The sequence below is a fragment of the Cordyceps fumosorosea genome (assembly GCF_001636725.1).
Source record: "Cordyceps fumosorosea ARSEF 2679 chromosome Unknown scaffold_11, whole genome shotgun sequence".
Lineage (NCBI taxonomy): Eukaryota > Fungi > Ascomycota > Sordariomycetes > Hypocreales > Cordycipitaceae > Cordyceps > Cordyceps fumosorosea.
The window spans coordinates 283,878-300,056 of record NW_017387311.1 but is presented as its reverse complement, the minus strand read 5'-3'; the positions used below and the strand labels follow the sequence as shown (position 1 = coordinate 300,056).

Sequence of the window (16,179 nt, the reverse complement as noted above, 5' to 3'; positions counted from 1 at the left end):
AAAAAAAAAAAAAAAAAAACTCAATGACCGAGGGAATTCGGTATTCAGAGGCTGTTATTCCGTCTTTGTTTCTGCCAGCTGCGTAGCTCGGCTGGTGCCGCGCGCAGGAAACCGCCGTCAGCTCTAACCGGTCTACACCCGGTACGCACAGGGCGAGCAAGCTGAGACTATTTTTAACGATATATATATAAATATTTATTCATATACTGAAAACCCTGAAACAGTTTCGCCATTGCTCCTGCAGGTCGCACAACAATTGAAGAGCAAGTGTGCAGAGCAGCAATTGTGGAGAATCGAAGGCAGCGGCTGTCAAATCGAGTTAACAAAATTGGGGACGGCAAGGCGCGGCTTTGGACGGAGGCGACCTCTTCATTTTCATGGCCAAAACTCTGTAGAATTAGCGCCGGGTTATGGCTGAGTGCGCGCAGGTTCCGCGATTTGGCCCCAGGTTCTCGATGGCGATGGGGCCCGCCAATCGGCGGCTTTGCGAATGTGGTGGCGGATTGGCGATGCTGGCTCTGGTTTCTTCAAAATATACGAGTACAAAGATTACTTTGTACTCACTCACATCTACGAATTAGGAATTGCCGTGTTTAAAATGACCTTCATTAAACCAACAACCAACGTGGCGCATGCGGATGAGACACTGACCGACGCTGCTTTGTTTCCCCACCAACGGTCGTTTTCAGGCAGGGGAACGAAGAGGTGCTGCATACAGGCAAGTAACACAGGCAAGTAACACAAGTACAGGGGGCGTTGGACATCGCTGGGGAATAAAAATGCAAAATATCGTAAAATCCGCGTCATCTGCTGGGGAAAAAAAATATGTTGAACAAATGCATTGAAATGGCCGTCGAGAGCCGTCACATGAGCATCCACCAGTGCGGAACGCCATCGAGAGGTGCGGCTCAGTGGCCAGGACTAGCCCGGACGGCGCGGGGCATTTCCGGCGCGGCTTTCACGGCGGCGGCGGATGTTCAGTGTCACACGGCCACCCACCCATCACCAACAAGGCTGGTATGCGCATATCCTTTTGCCGCTCAGAGAAACTTCGGAAAAGGAAAGCCTAGCAACGTAAGCCGGGTTAGCAGAAGACGAATAAGATTTACACAAAATAGCCTGACACACCTTCCCACCCCCTCCGCCTCCCCCAGTAAAGCCGACCGACCCATGACCTCGCTCCCTTGGGGGAACTTTATAAACATGTTTGAGCCCCCCGTCGACACTAAATCGTTTCTGTCTTTTCTGTCTTTTTGTCTTTGAATATTGTGAACCCTGTCCATCTTCAATCTGTCTGTATCCATCTCGAAAGCAGACCCAGACCACGGCGATTGCATCACACCCATACCAATAATACATCTTCACCTCACCCTCATCAACCCTCACCACCACCACCTCACACACACTCACACACACTCACACACACACACACTCTCTCTCTCTCTCACACACACACACTCTCACACTCACACTCACACACACAATGGCTCCCTCCGCCATCGCCACACTCGAGCGTCCCGCCGACGCCGCCGCGCCCGTCGCCAACTTCACCGGCTACGACCACGTCACCTGGTGGGTGGGCAACGCCAAGCAGGCGGCCTCGTACTACACCACGCTCTTCGGCTTCCACGTCGAGGCCTACCGCGGGCTGGAGACGGGCTCGCGCTACTTTGCCTCGTACGTCGTCTCCAACGGCGCCGTGCGCTTCGTCTTCACCTCGCCGCTGCGCTCCGCCGCCCACCTGCCCGCCGACGAGCCCATCGCCGCTGACGAGCGCCGCCTGCTCGCCGACGTCTACGCCCACATGGAGCGCCACGGCGACGCCGTCAAGGACGTCGCCTTCGAGGTCGACGACGTCGCCGCCGTCTACGACAGCGCCGTCAAGGGCGGCGCCGACGCCGTCCAGCCACCGCGGACCGTCAGCGACGAGCACGGCTCCGTCACCACGGCGGTCATCCGCACGTACGGCGACACCACGCACACGCTGATTGCGCGCTCGCCGGGGTACGCGGGGATCTTCATGCCGGGCTTCCGCGCCGGCAAGCCGAGCACGGCGGCGGTGGACCTGCCCGTGGTGCCGCTGGCGCGCATCGACCACTGCGTCGGCAACCAGGACTGGGACGAGATGAACGCCGCCTGCCGCTTCTACGAGTCCGCGCTGTCCTTCCACCGCTTCTGGTCCGTCGACGACAACCAGATCAGCACCGAGTTCTCCGCGCTCTCCTCCATCGTCATGGCCTCCCCCAACAACCTCGTCAAGATGCCCATCAACGAGCCCGCCCCCGGCAAGAAGAAGTCGCAGATTGAGGAGTACGTCGTCTTCAACTCGGGCGCCGGCGTCCAGCACATTGCCCTCCTCACCCGCGACATCATCACTTCCGTGACGGCGCTGCGAGCCCGCGGTGTCGAGTTCATCAACGTGCCGCAGACGTACTACGACACGATGCGCCACCGCCTCAAGACGGAGAAGCGCAACTGGGAACTGCGCGAGGACTTGGACACGATCCAGCGGCTCAACATCCTGATCGACTACGACGAGGGCGGGTACCTGCTGCAGCTGTTCACGAAGCCGCTGATGGACCGCCCGACCGTCTTCATCGAGATCATCCAGCGCAATGACTTTGAGGGCTTCGGCGCCGGCAACTTCAAGAGCCTCTTTGAGGCTATTGAGCGCGAGCAGGCCGAGCGCGGCAACCTGTAAAGCAAGCAAGTGCTGCTGCTTGCATGGTCTTCCCCTCCCCCGCAATTGACATGTTTCGTCGTTTCCATTTTGATTTGCTGTTGCCTCGTTGCCGACAACGGCTCAACGTTCTCGGCGGACCTCATTTACCTTGGCTGTTAGCACCCTCTTCATCATGTACACTCTTATAGCATTTGCACCGTATATACATAGCTGGTTTCCGCTCTTTGCAGCTCCATTTTATGAGCTACGACTTTTGTCAACCCTCTTTGCTTCCACTAATGAATCAAAAAAAAAGAAATGAATTGAAAAAGTTACAATACAATCAAACTCCTGATCATGAGTGACTCTTTGCTTCCACTAATGAAGGAAAAAATGAAATGAATTCAAAAGTTGAGAAACGCACTCAAACTCCGATGACGAGTGACCTGTACTTTACACCGTGTATACGCCTATACTTATGCTGAAGACTTGTGCAAAACCCATAAAACTTGCAACCCAGAGGCAAACCCCGTAGCATGGCCTTGCTTTTGACCGGTGTCTGTTTCGAAACTCCACGCTCATATGCTCCCAGTATCACACCCTCAGTCGGTCCAAGCCCGACTACGCATCGACCACCATTGCGCCGTTGGCGTGTCCATTACTCAGGCCGTTCCCATTCCCATTCGCCTGAGCCGGCTCCTCCTGCTGCTGCTGCACGTTGCTCTGACACCCCGGGCAGTTGTGAATGACCTCGTGCGCGTACACGTCGCAATCGATGCAAAAGTGATTCCCGCACACCTCACACGCGTACCGCGCACTCTCACTCACTCCCTTTGGCGCCTTCGTCTTCCTCCCCCCACCTTCCTCCTCCTCCCCGTTCACGGTCAGGGCTGACGGTGGCGGCACGGGAAACGGGCACTGGCAGGCGAAGCACGCGACCGACCGCGCCGCGTCCGCCCACGATACTTCGACCCAGTTGCGGAGCGGGAAGAGGTGGTGGTACGAGCGCGCGAGGTGAGTCGACAGGATCAGCGTGAGGCTGCACGCGGGACCCTCGGCCGGCAGCCGACACACGCGGCTGCCGCAGCGGGTGCACAGGAAGCCCTCGCGGCACGGCCGGTTGTGGCACGCGCAGTAGCTGGCCGCGCCGCCCGGCGCAAGCACGCGCGAGGGGAAGCCCATCATCAGCAGGCTGGCCGCACCCGCGCCCTCCTCCTCCGTGGCGACAGCGGCGGGCGCCACCGGCGGCGGCGTCGTCGCGGCGAGCAGCAGCTCTCGGAAGTGCACCTCGTCGGTGGCGACATTGTAGTACCTCGACGCTTCGCTGTCGCCCGTGGCGTTGGTCCGCGCGCATAGCTCCGCGCACACCGACAGGTGCGCCGACAGCCCGATGACCGACACGCGGATCCGGTCGCGGACGAGGCTCGTCATCGTATCGTAGATGTCGCCGGGGTCGCTCGACAGTAGGGCTCCGTAGACGATGAGCACCTCTCTTGTGCCGTGTGAAGGTGCGTGGCTACAAAAAAAAGGATGTCACAAAGACTGTTAGCCCAAGTGTACTTGTACAAATATCTTCCAGCCGAGGAACCATGACACGTACAACAGCGCACCGCGGCACATTTCCAGCGCGTTCTGCAGACTCGGGTTCCCCTGGGGATCCTGGCCCTCGAGCTCGCGGAGGCGCTCGAGGTGCTCGGCCGGATCGCCGCCGAGGTCGCTGATCCGCACCGCGACGCCGTCGCGCATGCCCACGACGGCCAGCTGCGAGATCGGGTTCTGCTCGAAAAACTCGCGCACAAACGCGGCCGCGCAGCGCAGCGCCAGGCGGTGCCGCGTCGGCAGCATGTCCTTGTCCGCCATGGCGAAGGACATGTCCAGCACCAGCACCAGGTGCCGGATGATGCCGCGCTGCAGGGGCGTCGCGTCCCTGGCGCGCAATCGCCGACGCCGCTCCTCCGCCGCCAGCGTCGTCAGGTCCAGCGTCCCGTCCTCGCCCTCCTCGGGTAGGTCCGTTTCCCACGTCCGCCTCGACTGCTCCCATGCCTGCGCGGACGTCTTCTTCTTCTTCTTGCCGCCGCCGCCGCCGCCGTCCTTTTTTCGACGCTTCGGTCGTCCGCTGCCCGAGGCACCGCCAGATTTTGAGGGTCGGTCGCCGGCGCCAGAGCCATTGTAGTGGTCGTCATCATCGTCTTCGTCTTCGATCGTGTGGTCCATCATGTCGTCCGACACGTTGTCGGCGACAAACTCGCCGTCGGAATCGGCCATGTTGCCTGTTGACCCCCTAGCAGTGCAAACAAAAGTAAACGAAGAAGCTTGACGAGATTGAGGAGGCTCTCAGGCCTTGTGTGCTTCTGTGCGAGGAACGAGTCCTGCTTGGCAAGAGGCAAGTCGTGACGTGTTGAACGTGAATGTGAATGTGCACAGGTACCTAGAAAGCTCTAGCCTTGAACCTGCCTTGCATCACCTAAAAATTCCCCACAACCTTCACTCACCAGTCAGAGCCACAGCATTACAGCGTCGATGACAGCTTCCATTATTGTTCAAAAAGTTTTACACTCAATTCATTTTGATAGACATCGAAAAAAAAAAAGGAAGTACATTTAAGCAATAGTATTAATTGCTAAGCTAGATAAGCATTAATTGCATCTGGGGTATACTACGAAAACGTATAAATCAATACAGCAGCTGGTTCATCAGCGCGTTAGTCTTAGAAGTGAACAAATATCTCCGTCCTCCACGTCACGTCTTGCTTTTTCTTCCCATAAAAATACGTGTCCGTCGTAATCAGAAAACAGACCACTTCAGTCATATGCAAAGCAAGCTTCCGCAAGTCATAACCAAACTGGTTCGCCCAAGGTGGACCGGCAATTGAGAGCGGCCAAGGGTGGGGTTGTTTGCGCCTTGCATCCTCTCTCGCAGAGAGAACCACTAGTTAGGAATTAGAGGTGATTGGCGCCGGGGATTTTGCGCCGTTTGGTTGTGGTGTCCTCGCTGCCGGGAAAGCGCTCGTGGAGGAATCTGGCATGGGGGTGAAGTAAAATTAGTCAGAAATGCAGTGAGCAACAGCTCCTCCGAGAAATAACGCCGTTAAGTGAAAAAGAAAGGAAATGATCTTAAGCATTCCACAAGCATCGGGGCAGATTAAGGGTATGGGCCCTCCTGATTTGACCAGTCATCCTCGGTGATGCTAGACCAAAAGGCCCAGACACCAACAACGGACAACAGAGTGAATAGGGTTTGGAATAGGGCACCGTCGATTTTGCCGTGGGTTCCATTGCAAATGTGCGATGACACGGTGTAATTGAAAACCTGCCCAATGGCGAACAAGACAGCAGCACCTGTCAGGTAGATCATTGGGCGAATCTCGCCCAGGATGCGGAGGACGAGGATGGCCTCGAGAACGTAGAAAGCAACGAGGAAAATGAGGGGAACAAGCTGGTAGAGCACGTAGAGAGCAATGTTGCGGTTGGGCAGGGCGTAACTCGAGTCCCAGAATCCCGTAAAGCTTAGTCCCGTGTCGAGAGCAATGTACCCGGTGCCGATGAAGAAGGCGGCGGCGGATGCAAGGACTAGTCCGATAGAAAGCGCGGTGCCGTCGTCGATCAATTGGTAGCCAATTACGGCATTGAGCATTAGGATCCAGGTCGTTGCAATAATCATGCCGATGTGAATTGCGCTAAACGCCTGCAAGAAGGTTAGATGGTGGGAAGTTGGGGCGGCTGAAGCAACCTACGACGCGGACTTTGCCAGAGAGCGGGAACTCGCCGACGGAGAAGATTTCGCAAATGCTAATTATGATGTAGCCAACAAGGAACAATTGCATTTCCCTGCACTGTGTGTTAGTGTCTAGGAGCAGCTTGATAAGGACAAGTCTTTGCATACCTTCGGCCAACAGCAGCCTTCTTCTTGTCTGACTTGAGCACCAAAAAGATGGATGTGAGGATGGCAATAGCAGCAAGGATGATGGATCCAAGGTTACCGAGGTGTCGGCCTCCACTGAGGGGAATGCCAGTGAGTTCGCAGCCGCCCCATGGTCCTGTTTGGTTGCGGTTGTTTGTGAGAAGCTGGGGCATGTTAGCATTTTGCGAGCGGAGACTGGGAAGTGATGCGCAAGTACGTTGCAGACTGGCAGAGTGGAATCTCTGCAGAAGTTCTGTTGGGCACGGGTTAGCAAACATGTGGCGGATAGAGAGTACTTGAGAGAGGAGGGGCTCGCATACGTTGAAGTTGCCAAAGTCGGTTGAGCCCATTGTGACTGCAGACAATCGGGGGAGTTTGATAGGAAGAGATCAGCAGCCCGCAGTCTTTTCGAGAAGCGACAATCGACACTTTCCCCGCGATCCAATGAGGGACGGTGCGTAGGCTTTGTGTGGAAGGCTCGCGGTCGGGGACGCAAGCGGTCTGTTTGCGGAGCCGGGGCCAACGGCGAGACGCGCGCCGTCGAGGAAATCGGGGGGTGGCTGTCGTGGAATCAAGGTTGGTCTTGCGCAGGCGTCTGAAACGTTATGGAAGAAATCGAAGGTGACGATGTCGGATGGATCGATTTTCGGCGCGCAATTTAATCGCAGCACGAGGTTTTTTTCTGTTGTTCGGCTTTTGGGCTCCTGTGCTGTCGGCTGCCGACTGGCGTGCGTGTGGCTGGGTTTGCGGGCGGCGGTTGGAGGACTGGCACAGCAACGGGCTCTGCCAACGAACGCAAGACGAGGAAACCGAGAAGCCAATGCCGGAGTTGGCTGCACACAACGTCGAGATATGGCGATTCCGAGGCCAGAAAAAAAAATTCAGCAAAAGAGGCGAGGATGCTGAAGCAAAAGAGAAGAGTCGGACGGGGTGCAGTGAGATTACTGACGATCTGGGGGGGTGTGGCAGGGAAATGGAATGGGAGAATGGGGAGGGACAAAGAAAGTTCAGAGGCTGGCTGGTCAAAGGGTCAATCAATCAAAGGGCAGAACAGGGAGCAGGGCAAGACAGATGGGCAGGTACTTGGGGCCGCTAGGAGAGGTACCTGCTTCCAATTAAAGGGCTGGACAGGGGTGGCAGCTGGTTTGAAGGCTACTAAAAGTATAAACAGGCACTGGTAAATGTATGTATGTACAGTACAGTATGTATGTACCTCAGCCTAATATTAAAAGCCCCTCCCCTACAGACAAGCCTCCCAGCCTGCTGGCCCCTCATGTACCTCGAAGCAGACTTGCAGGTACCTCGCGTCTTCCCAGCGTCATCGTTTCCAGCAGACACGATCCTCATTATTTTTTATTGAGACATGACAAAATTTTTGCCATGAATTTGTCGCGCGTCTATCTACCAATTTTTCGAGAATATGAGCAGCCTCTGTCTCTGTCCCTCTTTACTCCTCCTCATACCGCAACATCGCGTAAGTGGCGGTGCGCTCATCATATCCTGTGGCGCACCCTAAACACGACCAAAGGCCGCCTTACTTCGTAAAACAGGCTTTTCTCTTCACGCCGTCTCAACTTGCCAACTTGCTTCCGGAATGACTTGATACTATTAATACAACAGCTGGCTGATCCGGAGAAAAGAACCTTCCCTGCACAACCCCAGCTCGGGCGGATGTTCGATCTGCCATGTGTTATCATATCAAAATGCACATAATGCACGTAACTATTGCATTTCCACTGCGCTTCTATGTTCGTACGACCATTGGTTGTCTTGACTGTATGCACAGCCTGCAGTGGCGTTTTCATTCCTGCCAGATTATCACAATGGCATTGTGTGGCTCTGCTAACCCTTTCTTTCACCTCTCACATTGAACATGCTCTTGGACGCATTGCCATGATATTATTGCATTTATTACGAATACTCCAATGGAGTCAATGCTCCTCTATCACACTACCAGAACCGAATCCACCATCATCTCTTCATACCCGCTCGCTTGTTGCCCATGCACTCCCGATATGCTGCGGTCCGTGCCAATCATTACTCCGCCGCCCTGTTCACCAGTCTCACTCATACCCACGACCTCTTGACCATGGCCTTTGAGAACGTTGTCGTGGGTAATCTGTAGCTCCGAAACTCCAACCACGTTGTCTGCTGACCAGTTGCCCAAGTTGGTTTCAACATGCTTCCACAGCACCCACCTCTTCCTTCAACTAGTTCCAGTAACTTCTTCGCGTCAGACATTGAACAAATCCTCCCCCTCTGGCCTATCCAACCCGTCCGTCCCCTGGCATCATTTAAGATTAAGGCGGAGTCTAGCGTTGCGCCAGCCGCTCTTCCCACGCGGATACGCGAAGCTACTGCCAACTAGCTTCACCAACTTCCCAACTTGCAACTTGCATCTTGGCAATCGGCCGACTTGTTTCCTCAGCGGCACAGACCCTCGGAGCAGAATGCCCATCCATACTTTTCAGCTTCCTCGGCCTGCCTTCGAGCGGCCGGCCAGCTGGGCGAGCCCCGGCAGAGTACCCGCTTCTGGCTTGAGGGGCGGGCAACTTGTTCCTGCAACTCTGTCTTATACCAGTAAAGCCCTCTGCCAGTCGACCGCCCAGCTCATGACTTGTAGATGTCAATGTCATGCACGCTGCGTTTGCGGTGAAACGTGCGCCGAAACCATTGACAGCGGCATGCCGATTCTGTCCCGCTTTGCTATCGAATGAGTGAATCCCGCCGTGGGCCATACACGCTGCGGCTGAAACACGTCGGAAACTTGGCGCTACAGTGAGTACGAAAATTTACAGGTCATCGTATTATTGTGTCCACCTGCCAAGCACGTTCGTACAGGCCAGAGAGAGGGAGAGTTTGCAGGAACGGGCAATGAATCAGAGGATTCTCAAGGCCGCAGTTATTCGTTATACACCGGCCAGTGTGGCGGCCTTGCTACTATTCGCAAAGTCTTCGTAACTCCTTAGTCGAGTGAATAGCCCCCAGTCTCATCTTATTAACCACCATGCTGCATCCTGCATGCAAGTCATCTTTTAGCTTGCCCTAAGTAGCATTGGCGGTGCTTCCCGTGCGTCCGCCACAATGCATTCACCAGCAGCTGAATAAAACAACTGTTCAATTGGACAAATCCATTTCTTCAGAGTCCATGGTGGGCGCAACATGTCACCGCCACCGTGTCAGCTGACATCAACGGTCCCGTCTATCAAACGACGCAATCAAGTCAACTGCGAAAGAATGTGAAGGAAAAGAAAAAGTAGTATAAAAGTACTCGAGCCTGTTACCCACATTACCACTGCAAATCCTCAAACTCGGCCGCATCATTGTTCCAGCCTCGTCGGCTTGCCCACTTATAGCAAGAACCGGAACCCGTGCTGCGCGGCCTCGCCCGGCGCGGCGTCCAGCGCGTCCTCCTCGCTCTCGCCGGCGTCCAACTTCCTGTTCAGCCTCGCCAGCATCGTCCGCAGCACGCCCGCCGCGACGACCGACATGGCCGCCATCAGGCAGTTGTGGACGAACGCGGCCTCGTAGCGCGGCGCCGCCGACGACGGGTACAGGTAGCTCGTGTAGATGGCCGGCGCGTTGGACGCGGCGTTGATGAAGGCCAGCGCCGCGGCGCGCTTCGCCGGCGGGCGCGGCAGCGTGTTGCTGATCCAGGCCAGCGCCGTCGTGTATCCGCTGTACAGCCCGGGGATCTATCTCTCTCTCGTGTCAGCGTGTCAAGTCGAGGCCGGGGAGGGCAACGGACGAACCATGAGCATGATGCTGACGTAGCGCGCGGCGGTGTTGGTCGTGGCCGCGGAGACGATAAAGGTGGCCATGGCGAGGCACAGCGGCAGCGACACGTGCCAGAAGCGCTCGCCGGTGCGGTCCGCGTGCCACGCGTTGAGCAGCGTGGTCAGCACGCCGAGGACGTACGGCGGCGCCGTCAGCAGCAGCGTCGTCACCTTGGAGTACTTGAGCGTCGCCACCACCGTCGGGAAGAAGTTTGTGATGGACGCTGCGGAAACGTTGCCGAACAGGACGACCAGCTTTTCACCAACACAGATCCGGTCAGCCAAGAAACCCGAGGGGAAACACACTCCTGACAAGAAAGACTCACCAGGACCCACGTCTTCGGGTCCTTCACCGCCGCCTTGAAGCCGGCGAGAAAGGTCTGCTCCCGGCTGCTGACCCAGTCGTCCTCGCCGACGTCGTGCTCCAGCCGCCAGACGGCCACGGCCACCTCCTCCTCGCGCAGCCAGGGCGTGGTCCGCGGGAAGTTGGGCAGGACGAGGAGCGCGGCGAAGGCGACGGCGACGGTGACGACGCCCTCGATCAGGAAGAGCCAGCGCCAGGCGCGCAGGCCCCGCGCGCCGTCCAGGTTGCCGGTGATGCCGGCGGAGACGAGCCCGGAGAAGGCGCCGGAGAGGAGCGAGCCGGCGTACAGGTAGGTGGTGCGCACGCCGAGCTCCTTGCGCGTGTACCAGCAGCTCAGGTAGTACAGGCATCCGGGCTGCGGCAGGGGTAGGATGGCGTTAGCGAGGTGGTTAGTCTGGACTGGGGCAGAGGTTAGGGTTGCGTACAAAGTAGGCGGCCTCGACGAAGCCGAGGAAGAAGCGGCATGCGAGCAGACCCCCGAAGCTCTGCACCGCGGCCGTGGCTGCTGATATGGTGCCCCATATGGCCATCTAGCGATGCAAATATTCATCAGCCACTTCCAATCATGCGAATACGGCAAGGGAAGGACGGGTGATCTTACACAAACGGGGAGATAGATGCCTGGCTTTCCCATCTTGTTCAACAGCAGATTTGACGGGACCTGCATGAGGATATAGCCGACAAAGAGGATGCTGACCGCAGTCTACCGGATACACTGTTAATATAATGCTCGTTCTCGTCGAGAACTCGACTGGCGAACCGAAAACTGGGTGCCGCTGGCATCAAGCTTCAGATCATCCTCCAGGCCTGCCAGCCTCGCAGCGGCAATGTTGTTCCTGCCGAACACGATCAGCTACCGAAGACGACTAGACGGTTCCAAGGCACCTCGGTCCTCACCTGTCAATGTAGTTCAGAATGTACATGAGGACGATCATGGGAAGCAATCGAAGGTCAATCTTGCGCCGCAGATGGCGCTCTAGCGTGTTGCGCTCCTCCGCACTCAGGCCGGCGAGGATCGGGGGCATGGCGACGCCGTGAATCTTGTTCGGGCCGTGCTGCGCCGGCGCGACGTCTTCGGTCTGCTCGATGTCGGGCGCGGCATCGCGCTTCATCGTGGTGTCGTCTGGCGCCGTCATTGATGTATGTATATAGGCACGGCGTCTAACGGCGTGCGTGCGGAGATATCGATGTCAGGCGGGAAGAGGGGAGGGATGTTGCACAAACAAGGCTCGTCAACTTTTTATAGCCATTGCTTTTTCTAGCGGCATATGGGAATTATCCCGTACCGTCGGAAGACGGTAATAGAGGGCAGCGGCTGGTGTGCAACCTTCAGTGATTAGCGTTGTGTGGGGGAGACGATAGTCGATTGATCGTCGCCCCTAGTCCTCTTGTGATGCGGGGGAACATTGTTAGCGAGCCAGATTTGGGCACAGCTGTCAGTGGCTTGTCTCCGGCAATTGAAACGAGGTCGCCCAATACAGGTCGTGTCATGGAGGCGTAATCTTGATGTACTTGGCCCAAGTTGAGACGAGGTCCGGTGGAACAATGAACCGAGAGATTCTCGGGATGGTATCCGAAGCACATAAGTCTGCCTCTAGTTTGGCAATGCACAGTTGCCGTGCTTGGATCCGATTGGCATTGAATTTATTGAAAGCTAGCTAAAATGGAGATGCAGTTCCTGTATTGCTCAAGGGAGATTCCTTGGTGGTAGTCTACCCGCCCAAACGCCGGGGGTAATGATGCATAACAAAGGGAATGAAGGGGGGTTTTGTAAAGTAGCATGTCTCTTTTTCCCGAGTTCTGCAGAACTCAATAAGTGAGCGTATGCCTGCCTCGTCACCAACCCTGGTGACCTTAGACGTGGCCATCCATGACCTTGGCGGCGAGGAGCGGCCAGCCGAGCAGCAGGCTGATGCCGGGAATATAGCTAAACACCACTCAGCATCGAGCACAGATACAGAGAGCATAGCCTCGACTTACAGGGCTATTTGCACGCCGAAGCGCTTGGCGTCGCCCGCCCAGTTGGCCGGCGCCGGCTTTTGCTTCCTGGGCAGCCGCTCGAACGGGTGCGACTCCATGGCGCGGCCGGCGGCTCGCACGGATTGCATCATGGAGTACTGGCGGCGGGCGATGATGCGGGCAACGGGCGTCATCCTGACAGATGAAGAAGAAGAGAAGTGGCAGAGTTGGTGAAGAAGTCGTCAAGTGTCGTGAAGAGTAGAGTCGTTTAGTTGCTAGCTCGACGATAGGAGTGAGTGGTGAGGCTCGTATGTGCAATGAAATGATAGAAGTGAGTAGAGTTTGTTCTTTTGTATGAATGAATTGGCTTGGTTCTGAATCGTGAGAAACCAATACAGTTAGCTACTCGACATCCTTTTTGTAGTTGCTCGGCGCCGCCCAACTCGAACTCGCCATGACTCCTCCCAACCCGTGGCACCCCGACAAATGATCTGTTTCTAGGAACCACGCACGGCGCTGCCCGCGACAAGAATTCTCGCCAGAACTCCTAACGACGCCTCCTGGTGTCGTTGGCCCCCCATGTGGCGGCACAATGGGCAGACGAGCAAGGCGCCGGCACCCGCGAATCACACCACACACGCACCCGGCGAACGCCTGTGTTCGCTCCGGGCAGCACGAGTAGCAGCATTATGGCACCATTTTGGGCGACAGCAGGCAGATTTGCAGGCCATTAGTTGGGACAGGCAGGAGCTGGCCCCCCGGCGGGGCGGAACGGGCTGCTGGCTGGCTGGGCGGCCCGGATGTGGCGTGATACTCGGAACACCACTCAGGACTCGAAATTTCCAGCTGACACCCACGGGTTGAATGATTGGAGGGCATTTCTAATGGAGTCTTCTTTTAGACGAGACTTTGAGAAAATTAAAATCTGGGGGATAATAGGCAGGATAAGGCAGACAGACCATGACGTCTCCTTGAACATGGATAGCCTACTACTGGGTTATGACGAGCCATTCAGCCGGTATAGTCAACGCTTTTTTGATGAAAATAAATTCTCTGAAAATTACAATGGACTCGTAACGCCCAATTCTCTCTAGCCACCTTCATCTACACCTCTTTCAAATCGGTCATCCTCTACTCGCAGCTGTCACCCAATATGTAGCTGCACGTGACTTCGCGATGGAGATGCCAACCCATTTCCCTTGATGGCGCGCAAATCTTCCACCTTGACGGGCCTCCTTTCCTCGGGACCTTTTTCCTCGTCCTCCGACATTGCGACCACAAACACACACACGCCGAAACGCAATGTCCACGTCGAAAACGAGCACGACGGCCGCCGCCGCCGCCACCGAGGCCGACGCCAAACCCAAGATCATACTACAGCCCGTGGCCATCTACGACACGCCACTGTCCAGGGGCGTCTCCGTGGGCCGCGTCGCCGTGCTGCTGGGCCTGCTGGCATGGGGCATGGACGGCCTCGTCGCGGACCCCGCGCCGGCCCTATCGCGAGCGCTGCCGGTCGTCGCCGCCGTGCAGGCCGTCTACGCCGCCGTGTGCATCCCACCCGCCGGCTCGTCGTCGTCGCAGGGCAGCGGTGGCAAGGGCAAGAAGCCGCGGCCGGGCGAGAAGCCCAAGAAGCACGACGGAGGTTCCAACCCGATCTCTGTACGTCCAACACACACGCAATCTCGACGGCAATCTCCCGGTGGCAGCCCGCAACTAACAAGTCTCCGCAGAGCGTCATCGTCGCCCTCGTCCTCTCCTCGCTGGCCGTCCCCGCGCTGCACGCGCTACTCGTCCTCTTCGGCGCGCCCTTGCTCGAGCACGCACCGCGCACCGCGCTCTGCGCCGCGCACATCGCCCTGCTGGCCGTCGATCCCGCTCGACTGGGACCGCGACTGGCAGCGGTGGCCCGTGACGATCGTCGTCGGCGCGTACGTCGGCGCCGCGGCGGGGAGCCTGCTGGCGGGCACGGTGCTCTTCGGCCGGCGGATGGCCGGCCACGCGGTCAAGGCGGACTGATCAACGGGAAGGGGGGGATGTTGTGTACGTTGGCTGTTCATTGCATGTATTACTCGAGGTGGCTTCATTGGAGCTTGTCCGTCGTTGCTACTGGCGACTGTAATTCTAATACACCACATTTCTTCAAAACTTTACAGGGGTTCAACGGTCCGGCCATTTTTGTCCACTTGCATCATTCGAGACTGATGGATTGGGCAGCTAGGCGCCGTGAACGAACAAACACACCGCTCGGGTCTGCCTGCAGACGCTTCGCCCTCTTGCCAAGCCCATCCAGCTAATAGAGCAGAGGACATCTTTTTTGTGGGCGCCGGAACCCGAGTGCAGCAGTGCCGCCTCGGCGTTTCCCGACGCCTTTCCCAAAATTTCACGTAGCGAATTGATTGCGAGTGCAGGTTGCGTTACGTGCGTGTGACGAGGATGCGAGCCTACCAAGAACCACTCGATTTGGGTTTCTTCCGACCATTCGTTGCACACTGCAGGGTCGGCACAGCCACTTCTTGGATTGCATTGCATGGCTTCTGCGTTGGGTGCAGGCCCGCTTGGGCGCGTAGACAGAGGAATTAGGAAAAGGAGGATTGCGTCAAGATGGGGTGCAAGAACTGCATGGTCCATCTAGTGATGTTCGTGAGCGATTGGCGAAACAAAAAAAAAATTAAAGCAAGATGAGTTGTTGCTAAATGAGGAAACCTTGGTCACAACGGCTGCTGCGCCACGGCCAAGGACGTGACGTGATGTAATGAGAAGTGGCGGCGTGCGTGTGGCGGTGATGTCAATGATATTTTGTGCCACAAGAAGGACATCATGTGTGGCGTTGAGCACAAGTGCTGCACTGTGGAATAATATGACAGGACAGAAGCAAGAAACAAGGATTGGGGTGCGGATCGTTGGTGTAGTGACCTTGTCGCCCTGGTCAAAGTCAAGTCGAACGATCATTCCGGAGCCATTTTCTGGAGTTGGAATTGATAATTGTCTTGTTAATGCAGGGGTAAACGGCACGGCGATAGCCAATGAAGGCCGGATGCTCGAGGTATGGGGTAGATTTGGCTTCGGTCATGGAAATTTGATCCAGGCCAGACTGTAACCAGACCTGCACTGGTTGTTAATATCGGACAATATTTTTAGCAAGTGGGCGTTGCAACGGGAGATGCAAGCTGTGGCAGGGTTCGTTTGGCCCTTGTACCGTTATTACTGCACCTGCTGGCGGCCAAACCGCTTTTCAAAGCCCCCAATGACGTACAAGCTACGGCAGACATGTGGCCCAGCGATACGCCCAGGACGTCGCCAAGGGAAGGCTGGATCAGCGTTGAGGACGAAGGTCTCAGTTGGGCAATGGGAAGGTCGTCCTCTGACCGCTTGCTATGTTTTCTGCATGTCGTCTTGCAATAACTTTCTGATCTATTTTTGTGTGGTTTCTTTTCTCATTGAAGAAAGGTTTGTACTAGTTTACTGCATCGTCGATGGAACAAGGCACAGAAAAAAAAAAAAAAAAAAAAAACAAT

The 16,179-nt window shown here is 56.4% G+C and overlaps 6 protein-coding genes across 6 annotated transcripts; 2 read left to right on the top strand and 4 right to left on the bottom strand.

Moving 5' to 3' along the window:
* Positions 1–1,483: 1,483 nt before the first annotated feature.
* Positions 1,484–2,701, top strand: ISF_04888 (4-hydroxyphenylpyruvate dioxygenase; the record flags this gene model as incomplete). Its single annotated transcript, XM_018848493.1, has 1 exon — positions 1,484–2,701. One exon carries the CDS (start codon positions 1,484–1,486, stop codon positions 2,699–2,701), a length of 1,218 nt encoding a protein of 405 aa, XP_018704219.1.
* Positions 2,702–3,283: 582 nt separating this feature from the next.
* ISF_04887 (TFIIH basal transcription factor complex, subunit SSL1) lies at positions 3,284–4,927 on the bottom strand (the record flags this gene model as incomplete). The annotated part of the gene is made up of 2 exons (XM_018848492.1): positions 3,284–4,178; positions 4,263–4,927. 2 exons carry the CDS (start codon positions 4,925–4,927, stop codon positions 3,284–3,286), a joined length of 1,560 nt encoding a protein of 519 aa, XP_018704218.1.
* An 876-nt stretch (positions 4,928–5,803) lies between these two features.
* On the bottom strand, positions 5,804–6,912 carry ISF_04886 (Chitin synthase III catalytic subunit; the record flags this gene model as incomplete). Its single annotated transcript, XM_018848491.1, has 5 exons — positions 5,804–6,346; positions 6,396–6,489; positions 6,545–6,726; positions 6,780–6,815; positions 6,883–6,912. 5 exons carry the CDS (start codon positions 6,910–6,912, stop codon positions 5,804–5,806), a joined length of 885 nt encoding a protein of 294 aa, XP_018704217.1.
* A 3,000-nt stretch (positions 6,913–9,912) lies between these two features.
* ISF_04885 (pantothenate transporter liz1) lies at positions 9,913–11,838 on the bottom strand (the record flags this gene model as incomplete). The annotated part of the gene is made up of 7 exons (XM_018848490.1): positions 9,913–10,257; positions 10,315–10,593; positions 10,665–11,057; positions 11,128–11,232; positions 11,304–11,405; positions 11,463–11,538; positions 11,600–11,838. The coding sequence occupies 7 exons, from the start codon at positions 11,836–11,838 to the stop codon at positions 9,913–9,915; spliced, it is 1,539 nt and encodes a 512-aa protein (XP_018704216.1).
* A 718-nt stretch (positions 11,839–12,556) lies between these two features.
* ISF_04884 (pantothenate transporter liz1) lies at positions 12,557–12,855 on the bottom strand (the record flags this gene model as incomplete). The annotated part of the gene is made up of 2 exons (XM_018848489.1): positions 12,557–12,629; positions 12,683–12,855. 2 exons carry the CDS (start codon positions 12,853–12,855, stop codon positions 12,557–12,559), a joined length of 246 nt encoding a protein of 81 aa, XP_018704215.1.
* A 1,108-nt stretch (positions 12,856–13,963) lies between these two features.
* On the top strand, positions 13,964–14,680 carry ISF_04883 (GPI biosynthesis protein Pig-F; the record flags this gene model as incomplete). Its single annotated transcript, XM_018848488.1, has 3 exons — positions 13,964–14,323; positions 14,395–14,529; positions 14,564–14,680. 3 exons carry the CDS (start codon positions 13,964–13,966, stop codon positions 14,678–14,680), a joined length of 612 nt encoding a protein of 203 aa, XP_018704214.1.
* Positions 14,681–16,179: the final 1,499 nt, after the last annotated feature.